General features: G+C 42.8%; 1 protein-coding gene across 1 annotated transcript in view; it reads left to right on the top strand.

The window, feature by feature from the left end:
* Positions 1–12,375, top strand: part of CRTAP (cartilage associated protein) — a 29,139-nt gene extending 16,764 nt beyond the window's left edge. Inside the window, 3 exon segments of the mRNA NM_001280476.1 lie at positions 1,745–1,890; positions 3,371–3,454; positions 11,582–12,375. Of these exon segments, the coding sequence (NP_001267405.1) occupies positions 1,745–1,890; positions 3,371–3,454; positions 11,582–11,635 (284 nt within the window). The 3' untranslated portion in view covers positions 11,636–12,375.

Consider the following 12,375-nt stretch of genomic DNA (forward strand, 5'->3'; position numbering starts at 1 on the left):
GTGAGCCACTGCGCCTGTCCTGTTAGTTTCATTCTAGTTGGTCCTCCCTTGATCTGAAATGGGAGTTTCTCAATCAGAACGTTCTAGTGGACAATGGGAAGCAAACATGGGAGAGAAGGAAGTTCAGGGTTAGACTTCAGAGCCTGCGTGTTTCGGCTTTTCCTCCTCTCCCTGTACCTGACTTTGCCAAGTGCCACTTGTTCAAGCAGTGTGTCCCTTGGCAGTTCAGTTCCAATCACAGAAGAATTATTAGGGACAGTGGCAGCAGGACTTCCTCTGCCCTAATGAAATGCCAGGGTCTAGCGGTGGCAGGTTTCTGGCTAGAATAGATCCCCTGGGTCGCCCCTTCACACTCAGGAGTGGCTGGTCTCAGGGTGCCTTGGGAAGAGTGAGAGAGGTGATCTTGGCTTTAGCCCTCCTTTCCCACTGTGGTAATTGTGTTGTTTTTTTTTGGGGGGGGGGTTTCCTCTTTATCTCACCTCCCATCCTCTTCAGAACACAGTAAGCCTTGCACCCTGAAGGTCAGAAAAAGAAAAAGAATATGTATTATATAAATATAAAAAGCCATAAGGTCTTCTAGCTCACTGAGCATGGCTTGGTTCTAAATGTATGAAGCTAGAACACTAGGAATTTAGAAGTGTTCTGGATGCATGCGGGCTCTGGCAGCTCCCTGGGCCTCTGAAATCCTCACATGCCCTGAAAATCGCCCTGCATATCAGAAACTGGCAAAGACTTATCAACACTGGTGGACTGAGGCCTCTAGCTATGCTTGCTGCTTCCCAGGAAATCTGCTTTCGGGGATCAACAGTATGAATAAAGTGTACTTCCTGAAATGAGCTTCCTGAAAATCTGCCCCGTTTTGAATTTTTTCTAGACCACCTACCATGCTACATTGCTTGAGGGCAGGTGGTGTTATTTATATTTGAAGAGTAAATGCCCCTAAGGGCTGGCTTTAAAGTAGTCATTACAGGAAACAGCCACTGGGTGGCACAATTTATTCATACCCAAGCTTTGGCTTCTCCGGCCAACCACAGCTTTAGCAAAGGTACTGTTGTGTAAATTAGAGTGGAATGTGCCAGAATACATACCAGGGGCTTGTGTCTCATCACCTCTTCCTCATCCTGCACTCCCAAGACAAATCCCAAGCCCTGCAAAATCCCTATGCTGAAGGTACTGTCACAGGTGGGCAACACCAAGCAGAGAGGCTGGAGGTGGGAGTTCCATCCTCAGGAGGTGGCAAAACTAGGCGACTTTCCAAATCCCCTCCAACCCAGAGGCTCCACCATCCTTTGGGTTTTCCAGGTCTGGTTTAGCTGTAGGGGAGCTAACCTAGATCTGGAGACTGTGGTCCCATCCAGATGGGATCCAGACACTCTAGGCCCCAGATGAGACACCTGTTTGCTGAGCACATCCTCCCTATCTCCCTCAGCCCCAGGACAATCCAGCTTTTTCCAGCTGCTTCCAGGGACCTGAGACCAGCTCGGGTCACCAGAGCTGGAAGTGGAACATAGGCATTTCTCCATAGGCATGTGCCTAACTAGAACTAAGTTTCAAGCCTGGCCTCCAGGCTGCCGTGGAGACCCCATCTGTGGCCTGCCCACCCAGGGCTGCCAGTCGGCCCCAGGCTCTCTGAAGAAGGACTGTGGAGAAGGGGCTTGTTCATATGGCCTTTTTGTTTAGAAGCAGAGAAATTATAGGGTGTGGTTTGCTGATTTCTTCATTTGTCTTTTCTTCCCAACCCTAGTGAACGACCTGAAGAATGCAGCCCCCTGTGCAGTCAGCTACCTGCTCTTTGATCAGAATGACAAGGTCATGCAGCAGAACCTGGTGTATTACCAGTACCACAGGGACACTTGGGGCCTCTCGGATGAGCACTTCCAGCCCAGACCTGTAAGTCTGGTGCACCACACCTTCCCTTTTCTCTTCATTCTTGCCTTCTGGAGACTACCTCGTGCCTTAAGAGAAAGGGTTATTTTGGAAATAAAGGGGCTGGGCGCGGTGACTCATGCCTGTAAACCCAGCACTTTGGGAGGCCGAGGCAGGCGGATCATGATGTCAGGAGTTCGAGACCAGCCTGGCCAACACGGTGAAACCCCATCTCTACTAAACGTACAAAAATTAGCCAGGCGTGGTGGCACATGGCTGTAGTCCCAGCTACTTGGGAGGCTGAGGCAGAAGAATCACTTGAACCCAGGAGGCAGAGGTTGCAGTGAGCCAAGATTGCGCCAAAAAAAAGGAAATCAAGGAAAAGTCATTTTTTTCTGTAGTTTTGTGCATGTGTGTGTTTTAACATTTTACTGCTTCATTCTGATTTCTGAATCTGTAAAAACTCTACAAATTTCAAACATTACAGAAATATTTTACTTTGAAAACAAAATTCTCTCATAATCCTACACCTTCTTTCTCTCTCGGAAAACAAAATTCTCTCGTAATCCTACACCTTCTCTCTCTCTTTTTTTTTTGAGACAGAGTCTTGCTCTGTCACCCAGGCTAGAGTGCAGTGGCGTGATCTTGGCACACTGCATCCTCTGCCTCCTGGGTTCAAGCGATTCTCTTGCCTTAGCCTCCCGAGTAGCTGGGATTACAGGCGTGCACCAACATATCACGCTAATTTTTGTAGTTTTAGTAGAGATGGGGTTTCGCTGGGCTAGTCTCGAACTCCTGGCTTCAGGTGATCTGCCCACCTCAGCCTTTCAAAGTGCTGGGATTACAGGCGTGAGCCACTGCGCCCAGCCTGTGCCATCTCTTTATCTCCTGCTTTAAAGGTATATATTTACTCATATATATAGTAAATATTTGTGTATTTTTATAAAAACAAGGTCATATTTACATAGTTTTACAACTTTTTGCAACTTTCTTTGTCTTTCTGACAATTTGTCGTGAATATTTCTCCATGTCACATCCATGTATCATCTTAATTATTATCCTTTAACAGCTCCCTGGTAGTCTCTTTTGTGGATGGACCATCATTTAATTCCCTTGATAGGCAAACTGACCACTTAGCATGTGTTGTCAGTGAACCCCATTCATTATATATTACTTTCAAAAGATTTTTTCTAATTGATCTTTGCTCTTGTATTTTCATTGGGATTTCTGTATGCCATCTTGATTTTCGTAAGTTTGTCTTCCACTGAGGGCTGGCCACTCTTTTTTAAAAATTGAGATATAATTTATATAGGATAGAATTCACCTTTTTAAAGTGTACAATTCAGTGGTTGTTAGTATATTCAGAGTTATACAGCCATTACCACTATCTAATTTTAAACATTTTCATCACCTTAGAAAAAACCCCATATCCTGTTCCTCCCTCCTCCCAGTTCTAAGATGAAAAGGTTGGTCCTATAAACTGTTCTCTGTTGTGTCTGAACAGGAAGCAGTTCAGTTCTTTAATGTGACCACACTCCAGAAGGAGCTGTATGACTTTGCTAAGGAAAATATAATGGATGATGATGAGGTAAGTTTTCATGCTTAGCACATGTCTGGTGGCTAAGAGAAAATATTACTCACATCTTTGCTAAAATCACTGGAAGGCTGAGTCCTCCCTGAAGTAAGAAACAGAGGGGACCTTGAGAAAGACAGTTCCTGTGGGTGTTTCAGTGACAGTCAGAATGCTGGTATGGGAAAGAGTGGCTTTCTAGGAAACCTAGGCAGGAGTGCCACATTTCCTGATAGTGAAACGGGTGTGGGGCCACGCTCCAGGAATTCACAGTGGTCATTCTTCATCTTTTCACTTTATATAAAAACTGAATTTTTAATTGCTCAGCACTCTGAAGAGACATGGATACTCGCACCCTAATTTTTCTGCTAGACTATTGCTATTATTATTTTTTCTAAATTGCATCTTTACTGTAAGCATTTTGTCATTCTCTAGAATTGCTTGAAATTCCTGATTCCACCTTACTCAGCTGACCCCTTTTCTGACCCCGACTCAACTGGTTATGGAGTGGTCATTTTGTGATGGGGCAGCCTGGTCACAGAAAAGCCATCATTAGCGGTAGTATTTAGAGTATTTGCTTGGAACAAACTGGAAAATGCTTACTGAGAAGGCTGGGGACTTGTCAGCTATTGGAGCTGGAAGAGAGCTGTGAGCTTGCTCTGGTCTGATCCTTCGCTTTATAGATGAGGAGCATGGGGCCAGCAAGTTTCCTGAGCCTCCAGGTCTGCTCTTCCTATACCCGTTTTAGGTGAAGTACCTCTGAATAAGACATCTTCATGGAATTTGTTTTCTGTCTACAAATATGTATGGGATGAACTCATCACTGGCATTAAACAACTGAGTCTCAGTTCTTTATCTATAAAATGGGAATAATAATACTGCCCTCCCAGGGTTGTGAGAATAAAATACTGTGTTGCATGTGGAAATGCTTTCTAAACTGGAAAGTGATGCAATGCCTATGTCTTGGGTTGGGTATCCTTGAAGCAGAGCCTGAGACAGGATCCCAAGATGCCACAGGGGCCATTCCCCCATTCCCTAAAGGAAGGAACACCGGCCAGATACCAACAAGATTGGCCACTGTGGTTTGCAAAGTATAGCAGAGGCTGGGTGTAGTGGCTCACACCTGTGATCTCAGCATTTGGGAGGCCAAAGCAGGTGATTGCTTGAGACCAGGAGTTCAAGACCAGCCTGGGCAACATGGTAAAACCTCGTCTCTACAAAAAATACAAAAAAATTAGCTGGGTATGGTGGAGTGCACCCGTAGTCCTAGCTACTTGGAAGGCTGAAGGAGTCTGGGGAGTTTGAGGCTGATATTGCGCCATTGCACTCCAGACTCGGCAATTGGAGGAAGACCCTGCCTCAAAAAAAAAAAAAAGGGAAAGTATAGAAAAATATATTTAGAAAAGGTAAGAGGAGTTGACTTCCCAGTTATCTAGAGGCAAGCTAATATGGATATTTTGGTATATATCTTTCCATTTTTTTATTATTAAAGAAAAAAATTTTATAGTTTTAAATTTGTTTTTGTACATATTTATTATAAACTCAGCTATAATAATGTCTCATGACTTTTTCACTTTATATTATTATGTGAGCAGTTTCTCTTGTTATATTTTTCTAAAACAGCTTTATTTAGATATTATTCACAAAAAATGAAATTCTCCTTTTTAAAGTATACAATTCAGTGGTACTTGTTATATCCACAAAATTTTGCATCCATCACTGTTACTTAACTTTAGAACATTTTTATCGCCCCCAAAAGAAACTCCATAGCTAAGTCACTTCCCATTTCTCCTCTGGGCCAACATTCCCACTCCTGCCTCCACCTCCAGCCCCTGGAAGACTCTAATCTACTTTCTGTTTCTGTGGATTTGCCTGTTGTGGACATTTCATATAAATGGAAATATAGGATATGTGGTCTTTTGTGACTGGCTTCTCTCACTGAGCATATGTTTTCAAAGTTCAGCCATGTTGAACATGTTGCCTGTAAAATTTCCTTTGTACTACCAAGTAATATTCTTCTTTTGGATGTACCGCATTCTGTTTATCCATTCTTCAGTTGATGGATGTTTGGGTTGGTTCCACTTTTTGGCTATTTTGAATAATGATGCTACAACCATTTGTGTACAAATTTTTGTTTGAACATAAGCTTTCCAGTTTTTTATACCTAGGAGTATATACATAGGTATTATGTTAGGCCATTTTTGCATCACTGTAAAGAAATACCTGGCTGGGTGTGGTGGTTCATGCCTGTAATCCCAGCACTTTGGGAGGCCAAGGCAGGAGGATTGCTTGAGCCCAAGACTAGCCTGAGTAACATAGTGAGACTCTGTCTCTACAGAAAATTTAAAAGTTGGCTGGGCATGGTGGCACAGGAAGTGTGGCAACGGCATCTGCTTGGCTTCTGGTGAGGTCTCAGGAAGCTTATGGTCATGGCAAAGGGGGAGCTGGCGTATGTCACATGGCAAGAGCATGCCACACTCTTTTAAACAACTAGATCTTGTGTGAACTCAGAGTGAGAACTCACTTATTATTATGAGGACAGCACCAAGACATTATTGAGGCATCCGCCCACCTGACCCAAATACCTTCCACCAGGCCCCACTTCCAACACTGGAGATTACATTTCAACATGAGATTTGGAGGGGACATATATCCAAACCATATCAGGTACATACCTAGGAATGGATTGCTGGGCCATATAGTAACGGTTTAACCTGTTGAGAAACTGCCAGACTGTTTTTCAAAGTGGCTGCACCATTTACATTCCCATCAGCAGTGTATGAGAGTTCCAACTTTGCAATATCTTCAACAAAACTTAATATTGTCTTTTTTATTAATAGCCATGCTAGTGGATGCAAGTAGTATTTCATTGTGGTTCTGACTTCCACTTTCTGTTGTTTTTCTTTTCTTTTTGAGACAAGAGTTTTGCTCTTGTTGCCCAGGCTGGAGTGCAATGGTGCGATCTCGGCTCACTGCAACCTCTGCCTCCCAGGTTCAAGTGATTCCCTGCCTCAGCCACCCTAGTAGCTGGGATTACAGGCATGCACCACCACACCCAGCTAATTTTTTGTATTGTTAGTTGAGTTGGGGGTTTCACTGTGTTGGCCAGGCTGGTCTCAAACTCCTGACCTCAGGCAATCCACCCGCCTCAGCCTCCCAAAATGCTGGGATTACAGGTGTGAGCTACTGTACCCAGCTTGACTTGCACCTTCTTAGTGACTATGTTGAGCATCCCTTCCTGATTGGCCATTTGTATATCTTTGAAGAAATGTCTATTCAAATCTTTTGTACACTTTAAAATTGTTACTTATCTTTTTATTATTGTGTTGTAGAAGTTCTTTAGATATTCTAGTTATAAGTTCCTTATCAGATATATGAATTGTAGATATTTTCTCACAATTTGTGGGTTGTCTTTTCAGTTTCTAAATGGTGTCTTGAAGCACAAGTTTTCAAATTTGATGAAATTCAATTTATCTGTTCTTTCTTTTGTTGCTTTTGTGTTGTGTGTCATATCTAAGAAACCATTGCCTAATCCAAGGTCACAAAGATTTACTCCTGATTTTTACTCCTATGATTTTTGTAGTTTTAACTCCTGCATTTAAATTTACAACCCATTTGAGTTAATTTTATGTATGATATTAGGAAGAGGTCTAGTTTCATTCTCTTGCATGTGAATAGCCAGTTGTTACAGCACTATTTGTTGAAAAGACTTTTTCACCATGGAATTGTCTTGGTACCCTTTGAAAGAAATCAGTTGACCATAAATGTGAGAGTTAATTTTCCAGACTCTCAGCTATACCACTCATCTTGATTTCTATCCTTAAAGTTAGTACTACACAGTCTTCATTACTATAGCTTTTTTTTTTAATTACGTGGACTTTCAACCAAGATTAGATTACTGTAGCTTTATACTATATTTTGAAATTTGAATTGTGAGTCCTCCAACATTGTTCTTCTTTTCCAAGATGATTTTGGCTATTTTGGGTCCTGTACATTTCCATATGAATTATAGGTTTAGCTTTTCAGTTTTTGCAAAAGGCAGCTGGGATTTTTTTATAGGAATTCCACTGAACACATAAATCTCTTTGGGTAGTATTGGCTTCTTAATATTGTCTTCTAATCCATGATCATGAGAAGTCTTTCCACTTATTTGGATTTTTTAAAAATTTATTTCACAGTGTTTTCTTATTTTATTACTCCTAAACATTCTATTCTTTTTTAAAAAATTAAAATAAATTCTTTCCAACCCCCAGTATTCAAGCATTTTATTCTTTTTGATGCTATTATAAATGAAATTGTTTTCTTATTTTCATTTTTGGGCATATTCTAAAAGAATAGAAATACAATAGATTTTGTGTATTGATTCTGCAAACTTGCTGAACTTATTTATTAGTTTGTATGTGTATGTGTATTATTTTTCTTGCATAATTGTTCTAGTTAAAACTTCTAGTACTATGTTGAATAGAAGCAGAGAGAGTGGGCCTGGCACAGGGGCTCATTCCTCTAATCCCAGCACTTTGGGAGGCTGAGGGAGGAGGATCACTTGAACCCAGGAGTTTGAGACCAGCCTGGGCAACGTAGCAAGACCCCATCTCTACAAAAAATAAAAAAATTAGGCCGGGTGTGGTGGCTCACACCTGTAATCCCAGCACTTTGGGAGGCTGAAGTGGGCAGATCACCTGAGGTCGAGAGTTTGAGACCAGCCTGGCCAATCGGTCGAAATCTTGCTTTACTAAAAATACAAAAAAATTAGCTGGGCGTGGTGGCACATGCCTGTAATCCCAGCTACTCAGGAGGCTGAGGCACGAGAATCGCTTGTACCCGGGAGGTGGAGATTGCAGTGAGCCAAGATCACACCACTGTACTCTAGCCTGGGTGGCACAGTGAGACACTGTCTAAAAAAAAAAAATTAGCTAAGTATGATGGTGCACATCTGTAATCCTAGCTACTCAGGAGGCTAAAGTGGGAGGATTGCTGGAGCTCAGGAGTGGGAGGGTACAGTGAACCATAAGCATGCCACTGCACACTAGGCTGGGTGACAGAGCAAGACCCTGTCTCTCTGGAAAAAAAAAAGAAATGGAGAGAGTGAACATCCTTGTCTTGTTCCCAATCTTAAAAGGAAAAAGCATACAGTCTTTCAGCATTAAATGTGAAAGTATGTTATTAGCTGGGGGTTTTTTGTAGGTGCCCTTTGTTAGGCTGAGGAAGTTCTATTTCTAATTCGTTGAATTTTTTTTTTTTTTTTTTTGAGACGGAGTTTCACTTTTGTTGCCTAGGCTGGAGTGCAGTGGTGTGATCTCTGCTCACTGCAACCTCCGCCTCCCAGGTTCAAGTGATTCTCCTGCCTCGCCCTCCCAAGTAGCTGGAATTACAGGCATGTGCCACCACACCCGGGTAATTTTTCTGTATTTAGTAGAGACGGGGTTTCACCATGTTGGCCAGTCTGGTCTCAAACTCCTGGCCTCAGGTGATCAACTTGCCTTGGCCTCCCAAAGTGCTGGGATTACAGGCGTGAGCCACGGCGCCCGGCCTGAATGTTTTTATCATGAATTTGTGTTGAATTTTGTCAAATGCTTTTTCTGCATCTATTGAGATGGTCACATGATTTTTGTTTCCCTTGTTAATATTCATTATAAAAATGACTTTTGTGACTAATATTACATGATATAGATAATTTTAAGAAATATAGCCTTTTTGTAGGCATTTAGTTTGCTTCCAACTTTTTGCTTTTACAAATAGCATAGCAGGGACTACATTGTTTACTTCTTCTCTAATCATTTCCTTAGAAAAAATTCCCAGTGGTGAAATTCCTGGTCTGAGGCTGTGAACATTTTCAAGACTTCTGATGTACAAGAACAACATATATAGAAAGCAAATCATAGATATTAGAACACGAAGAGATTTTTCACATGATTCAGTAAAGCTCTCTCATGTCACAGATAAGGAAACAAACTCAGAAAGACAGAGTGGCTTGCTCATAGTCACACAGAGGGTTAGTAATCATCTAATGAACACCCCAAGCTTATTGCAGGCTTTAAAATTCCTAGGATTCTTGGATTTGGCACTTTCAAGATAAAAGGACTTTGTTGAAGGTTCTGGAGTAGTTTGCTTATTAATTGAGGCTTTAGAATTGTGGAAGAACTAATCCATCTCTAAAGAATGAACCGTTTTCTTACTATATACCAAATTATGGCAAGTAATACTTTGAAATGAAAATATAACCAAAATCATCAAATTCTTAGTTAGTCCTTCCATTTTCCAAAGGACATAATACTACTTTGAAACAAAGCATCAGTACACTTTAGCTGCTGCTATGTGTGGCATTCTTCCTTATTATCTTTCTGGTGTTGAAATGTGTATAAGCACTCCTGAAAGTTTACGCACTGGTTCAAAATTTTGCAGAGGTTTATTACAGTTTCAGAAACTTTTTAAAACAGGCTGAAACGGATGCTTCAGGTTTCAAGTTCTGATGGTTGTTTGCTTCAGGAAAGTCCAAAAGAAATAGAATATAATTTGTTGGAAGGATGTATTGAGGGAGTGCTCTCAGGTAGGAACGGAATGAGGGTCAGGGGAAGGAGCTCAACAAATACATGGTCTCAGCTGGAGTCAAGCTTCGCCTGCTCCCATGGGGGACTCTGGAGCATGAATTGCACCACAGAGTTGTTCTTGCCTTTTGTAGTCCCCCTTATCAACCTGTCATTCGTTCTTTGTTGCCAGGAAGGGCTGGTGTGTAACCTCCCTGTCAAGACTGCTGTTTTCTTTGTTTTTGTTTTTGTTTTTGGCCAAAGGCAATTGCCCAGAGAAGGGGCAGCTGCTAGCCATTAGCAAGCAGCCCTCACAGGAGTTGGGGATGAGTGCACTGGGAAGGAGATCTGAGTGAGGCCCCAACAGTATTCACTACAACAGCCATGCAGGGGATGCATTTCTTTCGTCTGTGCTGCCTCGGGCAGTTATTACTAGTGAGCTAAAAGCAAACAATACCATCATCCCACAAGTCACAACAGACACACAGCAGGATATACTAACTCCCTAAGCAGAAGTCATAGCTATACACATAATCCCTCTACTATGCTGTGTTTTCCTTTTGGGGTCTAGAAAGCAACTGAAAAACAATTTTTCCAAGCTGTAGTGTCTACAATTTGAGTTTCTAATCTCAGGCATGACATAGTAGAAGTATTTGATGATAATATTAGGACCCCCCATTTGTGTCTCATGTACTTGATAGGTTTTCCAGTTATTCCCAAATGCTGCAAGATTTTTATAAATTTCTCTGTGTTAAAACATCAAAAGGAGCCAACAGGCTCTTGGCCTGGGATGGTGAGCTCAGTGAAGGAGGTCGAGTTTTAGCAGGGTTGGTGGGGCCAGTCTGTGTTGACTCTTATGGAAGGGGCCTCAGCCTTGGTCATTCACTCATTCTCTGCAGAAAAGAGAATGGGTGTCATCAGCTGGTGGTCCAGGAGGGTTATAGAAGAGAAGTCAATGTGGAGAAAGAAATTGGGAAGGGTGCTGGGCTGCTTCAAGTTGAAGTGTAAGGCTGATTGCAGAAGGAGGGAGCAGGTGAGCTCCTGGTACCGACACTGGGCAAGTGGATCCCACTATCCCTGTGTGTCTCTCCTGTAAGAGGAGTGATTGCTTCAGTCACACCAGCAGTATGTATGCAAGCACTCAATCATTCATCCTTCAACACATGTATTGAGCACCTTCTGTGTGCTGGACTCTGGGGAAGAAAAATCAACCCAGGCCCCTGGTCCTTGAGAAGTTTGTGTTCTGGTGGTCAAGGCAGAAAGGGAACAGATAGAAAATGTTCCTGTGGGAGACCTGCACACATGAGAGGGGAGGAAGGGGAGTAGGCAGAGGTGCACACAGGAGGGGCACTTAGTAGAGCTGTTCACAGGCTGGGCTGTCCGCCTCACACAGCATGTTGGCGGATCTCGCAGAGCACTTGATACCAAGTTCAAATGGAGTGGAAGCCGAGGTCCCCTCCACAGGGAGAAATCAGGTCCTCTGGGCCCCAGACCAGCAGAAAAAACCTGTTTCAGCCAAAGCAGACAGTGGTGATGGCCTCTCGGGATACTGTTTCTGCTCATCAGTACTTTTAAAAGTCCAATAGCCCATTTAATAAAGTTGTCCTGTTGTCTCTTACAGGGAGAAGTTGTGGAATATGTGGATGACCTCTTGGAACTGGAGGAGACCAGCTAGCCCACAGCAACCAAAGAGACTTCCCCTTGGCGTTCAGGAAACACAGATTCTTTGTCCTTTTCCCAACAGCCCAGGCTGTTGATACCTCAGAGCCTTCTCTTTACTCTCCAAAGTGAAAGGGAAGCCCCCGTCTCTCTAACTACATGTCACCAGGGGTGAGCCTGCCTTTCCCATCTTCACACCTGCCACCTCATGTTCACACCTATCTTTCTCACCTTTTTTTTGAGATGGAGTCTCGCTCTCTTGCCCAGGCTGGAGTGCAATGGCACGTTCTCAGCTCACTGCAACCTCCGCCTCTTGGGTTCAAGCAATTCTCCTGCCTCAGCCTCCCGAGTAACTGGGATTACAGGCATGTGCCACCATGCCTGGCTAATTTTGTATTTTTAGTAGAGATGGGGTTTTGCCATGTTGGCCAGGCTGGTCTCGAACTCTTGACTTCAGATGATCCATCTGCCTTGGCCTCCCACAGTGCTGGGATTACAGGCGTGAGCCACCATGCCCGGCCTCTTTCTCACGTTTATACCTGTCTTCTTATCCTCACATCTGTTTTCACACCTTCATCCCTGTCTTCCTCATGTTCACACTTGTCTTCCCCATGTTCATAGCTGCCTTTCTTACCATTTTGGTTTGAAGGGCAGTCTTCTCTGGCTTGTTTTTTTGTTTGTTGTTTTTCCCAGAAAATCAGTATTATTTTTTAAATAAGAAAAACATTCCTAGAAGATGATAATTGTGAAAACCTC

The sequence above is a fragment of the Pan troglodytes genome, chromosome 2 (genome assembly GCF_028858775.2).
Source record: "Pan troglodytes isolate AG18354 chromosome 2, NHGRI_mPanTro3-v2.0_pri, whole genome shotgun sequence".
NCBI lineage: Eukaryota > Metazoa > Chordata > Mammalia > Primates > Hominidae > Pan > Pan troglodytes.